Raw genomic sequence first — 16,043 nt, 5'->3', positions numbered from 1 at the left:
GGAAGTTGGTTGTAGAATAACTTTTTCTGAACTGTCTCCAATGAAACGTCCAGGGTTTTTTTTTTCCCCTCCATGCACTTTATTTTCAGACAGGTTTTTAAATCATTGGCTGACTATAGCCTGTGAAAGAGTTTCATTGGGCAACAAAGTGGAAGATTGAAGGATTCTCCTGATGAACAGATTTCTCCAGGATTTGGAACTTCTTGCACCTCTGCTTGTTGAACTTGATGAGGAGAGTGATAAGAGATGAATCATGAGAATTTGTAATGGGTGACTTGCATATAGATACTGTATATTGCAGGAGAACTTGTCCTTGATATTGTGACCTGGGGGCCAATATGGCCATGTTGCAGACCCATATGGGAAAGGGACATTTGACCAAATCAGAGGAAACCAAGCACTATTGTGAGAATTAACATCCAGAGGTCCAATAGGAGGTTCTTTCCCCTATCCCTCCTTTGTCCATTTTGTTCCATCAATGATTTCCCTTTTGGTGGAGGAAATTCCTAACACAGGAGCCATAATAGGAGATGGAAGGGTTTGTGTTGGACTCCCATCCATAATTGTACTGATGTGGTGATTGAGAGGCATTTTCATCACAAGAACCCTTGCTTCTTTCAGAGGAGGGCGTCTGCCTGGAGCTGAAATTGGGGTAACTTCCAGGATTGGTGACTCTGGTTCTGGAATGACCCTGAGGTCTGCAGAAGACACTAAAGAACCTCTTGGTGCTGTTGTGCTGAAGTGCGAGTTTTCTGTAATAATTTTGATTCCCATATGTACCTTAATTGCCATCTGTATTGTGTATTGCTACCCAATGGAGGCAACAGAGTTAACACTGCTTCTGGAACAGTGCAGGATATAGGAGGTATGTGGGTTACCTAGCTGTCTGGGTTGAATGGTTGAGTCATTAAAGAACTGTCTTGAAATGAACCCAAATCAACAGAGGATCCAGTAAGACAAAATGACACCCCCTCTGTCCTGCTCAGTGACTGACGAATCATTACCAAAAAGCAGGAAACCCTGGCAAGTGGGATATGCGAACGGAGCTGGGAAAAAATTACCTTGCTTTGAAAACATTGTCCCTGTAAATATTCACTGAGAGCATTGCACCCCGACGGTGGATAACACAGGTCTCCCACAAGAGTCTGACTTGATTTGCCATTGGGAGTCAGAGAGGGACTGGGATCTCTGGTGCAGAAGGCCTAGTCTTAGAGCCTGCCCTAATGAAATGTGTGGGGTCTAGGGGCACAGCTGGAGGCAGTGCTAGCCCACTGAGGACCCTAAGCAGGAATATTTTTGGGGGGACCCAACGTACAACACATACTAAAAAAGTGAATGGCGGTGGGGGCTTGAGCTGCTTGGGGCCTAAGAAATTGCATAGTGTGCTTATGCCTAGTGCAAGCTGTTGGCCAAGCACATTAAAGGAGTCATTCCCAAGAGACTTGTCATAAGCTGAGGCATAGACCAGACCCTGGGGATCTGTGACTGCTATACATTTTAAGCAACATCTTTGCTGAAGATGTTGTAGCTGTGTCCCTCCACACTAACAGTTCTTCAGTGGCTGCAACTGCTGATGCAGATTGCAGTGTGAGAGCTGATAAAGGAGGTGCTGAGGTAGTTTCCTGACCACACTGGTGCTGAGAGGGATTGTGCTGGTCAATCTGGTACTGAAATAGATGCACCTTTGGACTCTTATGCCCTAGAGCTCTTCTTGCTAAAGCAGATATCTGTACTGGTTTCTTACTGTGGTGCAATACAGGATTCCACTCCTACTTTTTCCTTTGCAGGCAGAAAGAGCTCCTCCTTGCACCTGGCACTGGAGATATGGCTCAGTGCTAGGGAACTGAATTGGAGTCTGAGCCTATGTCCTTGGACAGTAGGGATCTGTAACTGTCCTGTTGGATTTGAGTCTGTCTAGGCATCCTGATTGTTCTTGAGCTTGATATTACATGTGTGGTGACAGGAGCACTGCCAGGATGAATCAGGCATGAAGCAGTCTCTGTACCAGTAGGGCATCTCAGGGCATAATCCAGAGTAGAGAGGGCTATGTCACCCCTGCCCTGCCTTAGAATTCCTTGTTGCCTTAGAATTCCTTGTTGAATGAGTTCTCACTTGGGCCAGTCAGAAACAGGCTTCCTGCATGCAAGCCACACCCTGAGTGTCTGTGCGTAACTGCAGCCTGCCAGCTATACCCTGGCTCTCACCAGCCTTGGTTATACTGCAGCGTGATCTCAACACCCCCCAGTCCTGGATCTTCCCTCAGAAATGAATGTTCTGTATGGCCCAGCCCTCTTGAACAGTACAAATGTATTGTCTGTTGTTCCTTTAAGGGACTAATATGCCAGTTGTTTACCTTAAAGACACTAGATAAAATCATACAACTGCAGAAATTTGAGTATAAGTAATGAAGCATAAAGGTCTGAGATGGTTACAAGAAAAATAAGACAAGCTAGTTTAGTCACAAAGCAAATGCACACCTTATGTTTCAGCAGATTACTGACCAAGTTTTTGGGTCAGGACTCACTCCCCTCCCCCTGAGTCCAATGGCTGTTTCCTTTTGTCTTCTCAGGTGCAGAGAATGAGGTAGACAGGGAGAGAGTGAGAGGGGTCCATTGGGGTGTTTGTCCCTCCTTTTTGTAGTTTCAGTTCCCCTCTTGCAAAACCCCTTCAGCTGAGACCCAGGAGACAAAACATCTATTTGGAAGGATAGTTCCTCCCGGTGTTTTTCCTTCATCTTTCTGAACTTCCTTTGTTTTCCTTTCCTGCTTGATAACTGTTTACTGTTTTAAATGCAAATTAAAGCAAGCACCCATTCTTTCCTTTGTTTAGGACAGACTTAACTTCTGCTCGGGCAGGGCTGTGGGGTTTCGAACATGTTAATATCACACAAGGGAATCTTATAACATCACATACTATGTTACCACACATTTGATCAGGATAATGCTGACCAGCAAATTGTTTTCAAATGGCACCTTGCAATAATTCTTCTCCAAAGATTGTTGTAATAGTGGGTAGGGTGTGAATACAATGGCATATTCTGTCCCCACCAGTCTGTGTTTAGAGTTTATCAAAGCTGTTATGGATTTTTTTTTTCTTTTCCATCGGGGGGAAAAAGCTTCAGTCTGGACTATCTCTTCTTATGTGGTTGCTTTTTGGTGGACTTGCATGTTCCTCCCCCAAACAACCATGATGGATGCCTTCACTATCAGTCAGAGGAATAACCCCCTTGCAGAGATGGGCATGGCTTGAAGCCATGGAGATCTAGGCTCTGCCATAAGCCCTGCTCTGGGCTTTTTCTTCCTATTTCAAGCTGTCCTACTGCTAGTAAGCTAAATGAAACAATAATAATTACACCAACTATAAACAAATTAACTTTTAGTCTAATTACTAAGTAACAAAAATAACAGGAAAAAAACATTCCAGACATTCAACGGCACTGGGGTTGGGATTGCTGTGCCCTTTATGCCCTCTGGGGAGAGGGGCAGCGAGGGAACACAGGGCTCATGTTTCCAATTCTGGTGCTGGGACACACTCCCACGTGTGCAGTAACACTAAGAGGCAGCAGTTAAACTTTTAGTAATGTCCGAAGTTCAATTCCAAATGGCATGAGTACCAATGTATGTTGGTTATGTTATGATATGGGTGATAATTCAGAGGCGCTGTTACTCTGGCTCCAATATCAAAAAAATCAAAAGCTGTATGGTAGGATTTTGTGTCATGTCTGCTTGTGAGAAGTAGTGTATTCCTCATGTGTAAGTACTGTAGGGTATTGAGTGAAAAAATTAGGAGTCAGACTAGTAAACAGGAATGATGTGGGGGTAGTTTGTGCCATGGAGTTAAAGTATGTCCAGGCTTCAAAAGGAAAAAATAACTTTGCCATGACCAGCCACCCTGCAATTTAACATTAAAAACTCCTCTAAGACAGAAAAAGCACAAAGAGGACAATTTTTCCCCCCAGGTAAGGATCTGTTATAGGGGTTCACTCACCACTAGGGTGCCTCCTCCTGGCTGCTTGGGGGATTAGTTCTTTCCAGACCCAATGTCCCCTTCTGCAGATCATTGCGCACCTTATCGCCTCTTTCCCCCACTCTCTGACTTGGTGCGTTCTTTCTTTGTGGCTTGGCCCTCTGGCCAGGTCAGTATCGTCCTCACCATGAAAGGGGGAATCAGTCTTTCTGTACAAACTGTCTTTGGTAGTCTCTTCATTCACAGCCCAGACAGTGCTACTTCACCTGGAGCTGGCAGGGGGAACCTGAGTCAGCCATCTACTCTTAAGGTCTCTTTCAGGGAACTTTTAATCACCTGCTAAGGTCTGCACCATCTTAAACCTTCCTACCATTTCTGAGTCTTTTCCTACAGCCTTTCTGATAGGTTGGGTGGTTGGGGTTTTTTTTCCCCTCCCCCCTCTCTAATGCCCAGAGAGTGGCTACAATCTCCCTCACTGCCCCTCAATGCTAGCTTCCTGGCTCTATGCTAGCCCTGGCTGTTCCTTTGCAGCTGGGCTCCATCATCATTCAGGGGATTACTTAGGTCACATCTGAGGAGAATTAGGTGGCCTGTCTGGTTAATTGACCCCATCACAGGCTTATTTGGTAAAACTTCACCACAGAGGCTTTGTGAGCTTCTGCAGCTGCGCCCTTACTGAGCCAAATCTGATCTGGGATATAAATAAAATCAGAAGGCCACATATGGCCAGATCTTAACATCCCTCCAATGAAGCCCCAGTCAGGATTGTTGGAACTGAGACGTCACTGACCATGTTCATAAACCCTCTGCTGTTAGTAAGGGAAAGGAGGTGTTCTCTATGTGTAGCAAGTTAGTAGTCAGACTGCTTCCACATTCAGAGGAAATGTGGGATTTTCAAAGGAACCTAAGGGAATTCAGCACCCAAATCCCACCAATCAGTCAGAGTTGGGAACCTAACTCAAACTCCTGTGAAAATACCAGCCCTCTTGCTTAAAAGCACAGGATTGGGTGGGAGCAGATCCTAGCTCTACCACTGACTGCTGAGGTGCTGGACGAGTCAGTCTTGTGATTTGTAAACTGAAGAGTTTTTCAGCTTCACTTGTGGCCTGAACCACAAGACTGAGCAAGTCTCTGGGTCACTTTGTCAAGGGATTAATTGACACAGTACCCAACCCATCCTACATAGCTCATAACATGTCCAGATTCTGAACTTTTTTGCTCTAAGGAAGATTGGGAGGGGGAGGAGTGGTCCGAGCAGTGAGGAGAGATGTGGAAGGTGTTGGAGCAGTGTAGGGGGTGGATGGGGACCCTACGACTTTGCTAACCATCACTGCTGAGGGCTGGGCCTTGGTGGGTCAGCAGACCCTTAAACCACAACCCTTATTTAAGTGTAAGGGATCATCCAACCACTTTTTTTTTTTTTTTTTTTTTTTTTTTTTTTTTTTTTTTGAAAGCCCGATTCAGTGACTAAAGCATTGATAGAAAAACTGGTTTTCCAAAGATGTAGCTCTTCTACAATCCCTCTGTGAATAAGGGGAATCATCTTCCAATGGATCTTTGATTTCTGGGAGCTCAGAAGCACTGACAGAGCAGAACTACAGGGTCGAGGGTTATGGGCACCTTTCCTTTGAGTGATATATTTGGAAAGAAAGGGAAACTGAGCCATCTGTCCCCTCCCCTCTTGGCCTACAATTACCTCTCTCCATCCCATCCTTCAACATTTTCTCCCATGGCTGCTCAACCAGGGCAAAGGAGGAAGCTTAAGGCCCTCTCTTGCCTCCATGAGTCCTTTATCCAAGAGAATGAACCCAAAACTTCCTTCCCCATGCTGCCCCCAGTAATAAGGAGGAACACTAGCCTCACCCTTCCCCTTGCTGTTTCTAGGGCGAAAGGGCAGGTGGGTGTGGGGAAGGAGAAGAGGTTCAGTCAGCTGCATCCTCACTGGCTCAATGTCAATCTCTGCACTGTTTCCACATCCTCTTCCCCAGCTTTTCAACCCTTGAGGAAGAGGGCAAGGGAGGGAGGTCCAGGCTTCTAGACAGACACAGATGATATGGGGGCAGTGAAGGGGCTGACATGCAGCCAGTAACTTCTGTGGCTGGGATAATTGCTGTGAAGGAGCAGAGGTAGTGAAGGTGAATGAGGTAGGCTGTGGAATATGGGGATGCAGAGAGAGAGAGAGAGTGTGTGTGTGTGTGGGGGGGGGTTTAAAACAAGGAAATCATATTCCCCCCTACCTTCATAACACAGAGTTAAGGTTGTTTGGTGATACCTGTTGTCAAATCAGCTACACTCAAACATCCAAATACTAGGAACTATAGAGTTAAAAAACACCCCACAACACAACTTTAGCTTTTCCCTCTTCAAGTAGTGCCCCAACATGTCAAGCACACACATACTAGCACTCTGGCCTCGGGGATGGTGCAGAGCACCTTGGACACAGTCTAACACCATCTTTTTGCTAAGGCAAAAACCTAGGTTTAGGTTAGGTGTAGCAAAGAGGAAATACCTCTACCTGACCAACACTGATTCAATTTTGTAAAATGTTACCACCCTTTCACCTGAAGATTCCTTCTGAGAGATTGCCTTTGCTTTCCCTTCACTGATCTCTAGGGAACATATGCATACATGCTACCAGACTACTGCCACTCCCTAAGAAGTCTCCTGTGTCCTGCTACTGACATGCCTTCAGAACTCATCACTGACACACTACCTGTTCCCTTGAGATCCTTGTTCAACAATACTTGTTCCCTTGAGATACCCATGCATCTTTCCTCATATGACGATGAAAGCTTTGCCACCTAATCCCACCATTCAGTAGCTACACCTGCTACTGTAAATGCAGGTGGAGTGTGCAAATCCACAGATTTGCATTACAGTGTGTAACACAGGACAAACATGGATGACTAAAGGAATGTGCCTGTGTACTTCTTACGGCACACCCCTTGATGAAACCTTCCCAGTGGTTGGTGCCAACTGCAGAGGGAGGCCTTATGGTTGCACTGTTGGGTGGTGATGTGTACCTTAACTCTTGGTTTCCTGCTTTGAGTGTAACTGAACTCCATGTTCTGGAAGGACACAAGGCATCACTGGGTAACACTAAAACTATACTAAATAAATTTTGGGGCAGAAACTTCTAGCAAAAGATAGGCATGCACCCTGAATAATTGCCCCTTCTTTACTCCTTTACCAATAAGCACCACTTCAGTCTGGTGAACGTGCTGGGATTTTCTTCTAGTGTTCTTTTGTTTTGTTTTTTTTAATGGCCGGGCAGCAAAAAAGGAGTGACACTGTAGAATCTGGCTTTGAGCAAAAGAGATGTAGAGCTATCGTTAGCATGTTGAAGACACATTGAACAAAGCCACCTCAGTTTCCCTTGTGGAGGATGGGGCAGGCTCACATTCCCTTGGCATAGGAAAGATGATCAGAAAGAACCCAGTGGGATCCCACATAGCAGAGCTTTTGACAAAAATGAGCATGTAGTTTCTTGGAAAAGGAGTAAATAAACCTACTGAAGGACTGCTCCCCAACCTTTGTATGATCCATGACAACCAGGTCAACAATTCCTCAATCGCTGGTATTTAAGGCTGCCAGTTTATTAAAATAAGCATGAATGATTTGCCCTGGTCTATTGTCATGAGTTAATCATCCATGAATGTCCATAGTCTGTTCCTTTATAAAGGTCTGAAAGCAGAGATCCAGGAGATCTGTGCAATCTAATTGTTGCCAGACACACCCTCTTCACGCTTTTACACATAGCAATCAAAGGCAATAGTAAAGTGCAATCTCCAACTGTTTTACAACTTGCTTTTTGGGAAGATTATCCACAAACTACTATGGAGGAACTCGCATGATTATCTGGTGGGGTGGATGGCTGAGAGAATAATTTTTAGGCTTTGATCCAGGAACTCTACGCTCAATGTCCCAGTTCTAAAAATACTTTGCACTGTGATGACTAATGTCATTTACTTGACCTGTTGGTGTAAGGAATAATTCAGTCTTGCATTTTTTTAGTGGCTTCACTTATGTTCTGATGTTAAGAAATACTTTCATAAGTGTAGTGGGCCTGTTCTTAGTCCTTTTCCCTGCAGAATTTGAGATCTGACTCAAGACAGATCAATAACTAATTAGAGGTGAGGGTGCAGCAATTAAATGGTGATTGCATGGCCTAATCAGGCCTGGTGATAAACTTGATTAGCTGGAGATTCTTATATACTGGAAAATAGTGTAAATTTCTGCTAAATAAGATCCGAAACTAGCAAACAGTAAAATAACAATCCAATGATTGGTGGAGTAAATATTTAATGAAGGAAGCACTTAAGTTGCTAAATTATTTTTAACCTACGATGATCAAGAGAAGTCACTGCCAGCTGTTCAATACCCTATGTGAAATAAATTGGCAGTCTCACACCAGTTCTTTGTAGATAGGTGTCCACATTACAACTAGGTCTCCTTTGTTGACAGAAATAGCAGAGATACCAAGGATTGAATGGAAGATTGAACTGCCATTTTATTGATAGAGTGGCTCTTCCAGATGAGGGGTATGGCACAGGAGTGTGTGGTCACAACTGCCTATGCACCTCTCACCAGCACTAAACTGGAGAGGGAGGGAGGTGTTTGTGTGCGAGAGAGAATGTGTCTTTGAAGATTGGGATTGAAATACAAAGCTATTTTGGGAAGTCAGAGGAATTTAAGTTTAGACATTTGCAAAAGCTGTCATGAAACTCAACCATTATTTATGGAATAAAATAAACTCCTAACCTGTTAGCAATTGTATAGTCATAAATAGGGTTTATTATATCAGCTGTGACTGCAAATTAAAACGTTTTATTAGCAAATGTTTAAGCACAAAACAATAAAGCGATAGTCAAGGTTCAAAAAGCACAGCAATACAGCATCCGGGGATGACACGCAGTGGGGGGAGTGGGGGCTGATCGAGGATGAGCTGTGGCCCGTGGGAGGGGCTGAGGGTGTGGGGCTTGAGGGTTGCAGGAGGGTGTGGGGGGAACGCTATCCAGCGTGGAGGGACCGTCTCTGGGAGGCATTGCCAGGGAAGGCGAGTGAGTCCATGCGTGGGGGTGGAGGTCTGGGGAGTACAGTGGCGTACGGGGGGATATGTGGGTTGGGGGATGCTATCCATGGTGGAGGGGATCCCTGGGAGGTTGAGGAGGGAGGGTCCCTGGGGGGTATTTGTCAGGGAAGGCAAGTGGTCCATGTGTGGGGGTGGAGGTCTGGGGGTACAGTGGCATGCCACCGCGAGGGGGGGTCCCTGGGTGGCGTTGCTAGGGAGGGCGAGTGAGGCCCTGTGTGGGGGTGAGAGTGGAGGTCGGGGGAGAGGCGATAGGAGATACATATGTGGGCATGAGGGCACATTTCAATGCAATGCATCGTAAAGTCATTGGGGGCAGGATCCAGCAGGAAAGAGAATATATAGGTCCATATGGGGTGAAATGACTCTCATTAGTCCAGTGTTCCTTATAGTCGACTGTACAATCAGCTTGAAGCATGATCCAGTAGAACTTGCTAGGGTCAGAATTTAAACAAATCAGTGTTTAGGTAGCAGTTCAGCATTTCAGTATAAGTGATATATGTGCATAAAACATACAGCACATGCTGATCCATAGACTCTGTGGGCTTTAACAGCAGGACAACTTCTAGAATTTAAAAGTGATCCATGATTCAGACATCTGATCCAAAGCCCTTTTGCCATTGAAGGGAATCTCTCCATGGACTACAATGGGATTTGAATCAGGCCCTTGTAAAAATGTGCTTATCTCTGTAGCCAGATCCATTGCTGCTTGTACTGAATTCTCCTGTGCAGCTTTGGTTGCATTTTCTGTGAATTGGGGTTTGTCTTTTTGTTAACAAATAGGCTATTGTATCCATATTAAAATGTATGCAAGAACTATTTTAAGCTTTCATAGCTGATAACTTTCTTATGTGTGTCCTGTGTTGGTGTGGAACAGAACTAACCGTGGTTGATTAGACTTATCATACTCGTGTGACCATCTCAAGAGACTTGGCAGAGGTTTAACATGCAATGTCTGCTAAAATCAGGACAGGTTTGGTCAAACAGAATTAAAGCAGTTATATCAAGGCTGCTGTGTTTAACACTTCACTCACCTTAAAAGTTGCCCAGTTTTTTCAAATTCTATTGCTGTTCTAGTAACGAACTAAATGTAGGATGGATTTAATCCTATATATGCTCAATGGAGACTTGCAATAGTGTTAATTTCCAGGATGGATTGATTTAAATCAAGGGGATGTAAATCCCCAAGTAAGAGAGCCTTGATTTTTAAAATCTGATTTAAATAAACTTTTCCATTTATACTTCTTGTTTCCTAATGAGAATGTACCTTTCTTTGGTTGATATAACCATTAAAACATGTTGATTTACAATTAAATAGAGCCTTTACACTAGATTTGGTACATCTTTTTGCTACCTAGGAGGTTACACTGTAACTAGATGTTTTATTTAAGCAATATATAGCTTAATATTTTCAAATTCTTATTAAACTTCTCACATACTAAAAATATACTTTATCTAGTAAGTATCATGCATCAACTTTCTGTTCATGTATTGTCAAGCAGCATTATGATGGTAGCTAAAATTTAAACACACACAGTATATACAACTTATTTTTATTAAACTAACCTTATATTCTGGATATAAACTTCTCTTATCAAAACATGTTTCACATTTACTACCAATTGATTTATTAAACAAATAGATTAACTATAGTCAGTGAATTAAACTGATTATTTCATGTCAGCCTGGGAAAATTTCTAGCTTTAGTATCTTCATCTTCTGCAGCTAAGTAGCATAGATGATTACTATATATCCTTTTCTAAAGTGCTATCTTGGGCCAGTGGGACTCTTAGCCTGTGTAAGAGCCACAAGATGCGGCCTTTTTGTGCTGCTCTTGGCATCTTCGCTAGGAAAACAAGATGTATTTGTAACTCCAGTTAGCTAAGTCGAGGTAAAATCCTAGTAAAGACAAGGCTGAGGGGGGTGTGTGGTTTTGTTTTCTTTTGACTTTTTTCCTTCCTTAGTTGGGGAACATCAATCAACATTTACTCAATTATTTTACTCAATAAAATAAATCTTACAGAATATCAACCTTCTCTTTTTTAAAATAAAAAATAGTGGCTGTTTAACACACCTCTTCAAACTACTTCAGGTACAGAAGCGTTTGTCTGTACATGTCACATCATCATCTTGTTTTTGGGGAGTGTTGGTGAAGACAGCTCTTCTGGCATAAGAGTAACCCTACAGAAACCAGGGTTATGCACACACTTACCCCAGTGCAAATGTAAGCTTTTTTTTTTTTTTTTTTAATATATATAAAGGACAAACAAGTCAATGTTCACGCGTTTGTGCTTATTATTATTATTGAAGCTTGCACTTTACTTTAGAAAACTACTGCACTCTTTTCTCCCCAATTTAATAAATGAACCGATTTTGCTTTCATTTTTTTTGGTCAGTACCTAAAAGCCACGTTAAAGCATTGCAAGTGACTTGGAAACTCAACAACATGATCAGGCACTTGAGTTTAAAGAACAGCCGAAAGTGTCTGGGGCTAAACCCTTTTGCCAGTAGACTGACAAGTCTCAAGCATGGGGTATATTGAGGGAGGGAAGATGGAGGGTTAAACTTTTTATGAGTGTGCCATTAAGCCTGGAGTTTCAGGCCTATATAAATATTTTTGTGGCTGAGTTGTGTTCATTAAGGAATAAGATGTTGCCATTTCAGAGCCATCTTGGCCGTTCTACCCACCTTAATGGAAACGATGCTGTTTTTCAGTGGCTTTTCCTGTATATATGAAGCTGCTGTTCTCCCCATTCCCCCATACACTAGAAACTGATACAGATTTACTATGTTGGTTCTTCATAACTAAGTACTATTGTAAAACTAGATACAGAAGAACCAATGGTTTGTTGTAATCAAGACACACAAAGTAATTCTTCCACTCGGCACTAATAAGACCTTAACTTCAGAATTGTGTCAAGCTCCGAGCACCATGCTTTGGGAAAGATGTGGACAAATTGGAGAGCAACAAAAATTATTAAAAGGTCTAGAAAACCTGACCTACAAGGAAATACAGGGGGGAATGGGTTTGGCTCATCTGAAGAAGAGAGGATTGAGGGAAGACATAACAGCCTTCAAGTACGAAACAGGTTGTTATAAAGAGGAGGGTGATAAATTGTTCTCCTTAGCCACTGAGGAGAGAACAAGAAGTAATGGACTTAAATTGCAGCAACGGAGATTTAGTTTAGACATTAGGAAAACTTCTTAACTGTCAGGATAGTTAAGCACTGGAACAAATTTCCAAGGGAGCTTGTGGAATCTGTCATTAAAAATTTTTAAGAACAGGTTCAACAAACACCTGTCGGGGTGGTCTAGATTATACTTAATCCCAGCTCAGTGTGGAGCCAGAACTAATTGACCTATCAAGGACCTTTCCAGTCCTACATTTCAATGATTCTATGTTTTGAGGTTTGAACTTAAAACTGCACTTTATCATGGAATTATGTTTTTATCAGTTGACCGTTTTGCTGCTGGACAGGGTAAATAGTTTTAATACTTTGAACTTGCTTAGCTATTCTTAAAGGGTGGATGCCTTCAATTAAAAAAAAAATCCTAAGTACTTACTCCAGTAAGTTTACTGTCTTTGTGGGTATTTCCTTTATAAAGCAAAGGAATTGTTGCAAATACTGCAATAAAGCAAAATATATGGTGTGGTAACTTCAAAAAAAAAATTCACAGTGCATGTTGGTACAAAGCCAACACCAGAGTGAAGGGGAGGTGGGAGGAGAAGTAATGTCAATCTTCAAATCACTTCCATCTGTGTAACATGTGTGAATGTGTCTCCAACAGAAAATGATCCACAGTCTGTTTCTTATAAACTGTTCTGGTGATATATTCTTGGAGAAGCACTGGAAGAGAGTTGTGAGCCAATCTGTGTGTGATTATTTCTTTGAAGCTCAAGAGAAAGCGGCCGATGTTGAGAATGTGCCTCCTGTCATTTCAACGCCCCACCACTACCTCATCAGCATCTACCGGGAAAAAATCTTCTTTGTGTCTGTTATACAGACAGAAGTGCCACCACTCTTTGTAATTGAATTTCTGCACCGAATAGCAGATACATTCCAGGTCTGTAACCGATTAAATTATTTGAATTTTCAAATTGGCCAAGTGTATGTCTGTTGCACAAGTTTAAAAAAAAAAAAAAAATTCTCCCTGTCAATCTGATTCTCCTGATGACCCATGGTGGCTTTTTTTAAGCCGAGTTTTGCTTAATAAAGCACAAAGTCACAAAAGGTTTGCTTTGTTTCTTCAAATCCAAACAAATACTGATTTACAAAAACTTCTTCCACCTTTTGGTAAGATTTTCTGTTGTTCGTATTATACTGATGCATCTGATGTAATAAAACTAACAGTTAGTTACAGCTGTAATATATTTTTGTAACACAGTTTACCATGACGCATCTTAAAGCTACTTGACAGATACAATGAATAGCACTGAAGAACATGTGGTGGTGTATTTAGAGTATTCCCAGGAGAACTGAAAACTGAACAATGACCAGAGACTGTTCCCATAATTGCACTGGACTCTATAATAATCCTATGATTCAAGACAGTTCCAGAAATGCCCTTGTTAGCATTATTATTATTATTATTATTATAAGCAAGGTAAACTTGAAAGCATTTTTAATATGAATAAAAATCCTTTCCCTTCTTAATCTGATTTATTTAGGATTACTTCGGAGAGTGCTCTGAGACTGCAATTAAAGACAATGTAGTCATTGTGTATGAGCTTCTAGAAGAAATGTTAGACAATGGCTTTCCATTGGCAACGGAATCAAATATCTTAAAAGAGTTAATTAAGCCTCCTACAATTCTGCGCTCTGTTGTCAATTCCATCACAGGTATGATTTAAAACAGATTTGAAGTTTTTTAAATAAAATGATTTCATTGATATTCCCAGAGAGTAGTTAGTTATCAGTGGTTCACAGTTGAGTTGCAAGGACATAGCGAGTGGGGTCCAACAGGGATGCGTCCAATTATGTTCAATATCTCCATAAATGATTTAGATAACGGCATAGAATACACTTACAAAGTTTGCAGATGATACCAAGCAGGGAAGTGTTGCAAGTGCTTTGGAATTTAGAATTAAAATTCAAATAATATGGACAAAAACTGGAGAAATGATCTGAAGTAAATAGGATGAAATTCAAGAAGGACAAATTCAAAGTACTCCGCTTAAGAAGGACCAATCAATTACACGCATACAAAATGGGAAATGACTGCCTAGAGCGGAGTACTGCAGAAAGAGATCTGGGGTAATAGTGAATCACAAGCTAAATATGAGTCAACTGTGTAACACTGTTGCCCCCCCCAAAAAAAATGGCAAACCTTTTAGGATGTATTAGCAGGAGTGTTGTAAGCAAGATATGGCAAGTAATTCTTCCATGCGACTCCGTACTGATAAGGTCTCAGCTGGAGTATTGTGTCCAGTTCTGGGTACCACATTTCAGGAATCATGTGGACAAACTGAAGAAAGTCCAGAGGTGAGCAACAAAAATGATGAAAGGTTATAAAAAAACACAACCTGTAAAGAAAGATTTGAATAAACTGGGTTTGTTTAGTCTGGAGAAGAGAAGACTGAGGGGGGAAACATACCTTTTCAAATACATAAAAGGTTATTACAAGGACAAAGGTGAACAATAGTTCTCATTAACGTCCTGAGATTAGGACAAGCAGCAATGAATTTAAATTGCAGCAAGGGAGGTTTAGGTTGGATATTAGGAAAAACTTCTTAACTGCCAGGGTCGTTAAGCACTGGAACATATTGCCTAAGGAAGTTGTGGAATCCCTGTCATTGGAGGTTTTTAAGAACAAGTTAGACAAACACCTGTCAGAAATGGTCTAGTTATTACTTAGTCCTGCAGACTGGATTAGATAACCAATTGAGGTCCCTTCCAGTCCCACGCTTCTGTTGTTCTATATTTCATGTTTAAGGTTAAGAACCATTTTTCTATCCAAATTTTGACTATCGAGGGTAAAATTTTCAAATATGCCATAAATGACTTTGGCTCCTAAAATCATTAATCCTGCATTCTTAGCACCCTAAAAGCTCCTGCTGACTCAAGTCAAATGTTTAGAGATGCAAAGAACGCAGAGTAGAGCTCTGACAATGTGACTCTAGGATTTCCTTAATTAAGTAATCTAGTGTGTTAACTTATAGTTCTGGGTTAATTTCATTTTGGTGCGTAACTATGGGATCTGGAACAAACCCCTTATAAATGGATTGTTGGTGTTTGTTTTTTGAATTATCTGCATTTCCCAGGCAGCAGCAATATGGGCGACACACTTCCCACTGGCCAGCTGTCCAACATTCCTTGGCGCAGAGCAGGGGTAAAATACACAAACAACGAAGCCTATTTTGATGTCATTGAAGAAATAGATGCAATTATAGACAAATCAGGTACAATGCCATGTCAGCTTGGGTTTGCGTGATGTTTCAACATTCTATTCAGCTAATGCTGTTTAGAGAGAATTCAAGCAATCTAACTGGCTGCCTTACACATAACAATTAAAAGTATGCTTCCCATTTGAAACACCATGCACAAATGTATTTCTTTCATCTCCTAATACCAATATGGCATAGACCACTTACCCAGCAAGCTTTTGATTTGCAAGAAGTACTCTGCATCTATGTAATTATCACTTATCTATTGGTATCTTTTTACAATTACTAACAAACATTTTTCTTGAAGGCTAAAGCTTTAAAAGTAGTCTCTTATCTGTACGTCCCGTTCTTTCATGCCACCAACTGATCCTTGCATTCTCAGGACAAAATGTATGAACAGGACAAAAGCTCTCACCTGCCACCCCTCAAACTTCCCCATTATCTGCCTCTGTGTAATACTGAGAGAATGCTCTTTTCCAAGTAGCCAGCCAGTATGAATGCTGAAAATTGATTTCCCTTAGGAGATTGGCAGGGGGAGGGGGAAACAACATGTCAGTCAGAGTATCTTGATACATAACATGGACTACACCTAACGTGCTCAAT

The 16,043-nt window shown here is 41.8% G+C and overlaps 1 protein-coding gene across 5 annotated transcripts in view; it reads left to right on the top strand.

The window, feature by feature from the left end:
• The window catches only part of AP3M1 (adaptor related protein complex 3 subunit mu 1), a 33,694-nt gene that overhangs the window by 9,824 nt on the left and 7,827 nt on the right, over window positions 1-16,043 (top strand). For all 5 annotated transcript variants that reach the window (XM_067539209.1, XM_067539202.1, XM_067539191.1 and 2 more), the window contains 3 exons: window positions 12,845-13,120; window positions 13,725-13,896; window positions 15,318-15,455. In XM_067539209.1, coding sequence (XP_067395310.1) covers window positions 12,848-13,120; window positions 13,725-13,896; window positions 15,318-15,455 — 583 coding nt within the window. In that variant the 5' untranslated portion in view covers window positions 12,845-12,847. The remainder of the gene's footprint in view (window positions 1-12,844; window positions 13,121-13,724; window positions 13,897-15,317; window positions 15,456-16,043) is intronic.

The sequence above is a fragment of the Emydura macquarii genome, unplaced genomic scaffold, assembly GCF_026122565.2.
Source record: "Emydura macquarii macquarii isolate MOO-44397 ecotype Brisbane River unplaced genomic scaffold, CSIRO-AGI_Emac_v2 contig_67, whole genome shotgun sequence".
Lineage (NCBI taxonomy): Eukaryota > Metazoa > Chordata > Testudines > Chelidae > Emydura > Emydura macquarii.
The sequence above is the reverse complement of the archived record's forward strand: the minus strand, read 5'-3'. Positions and strand labels throughout refer to the sequence as shown.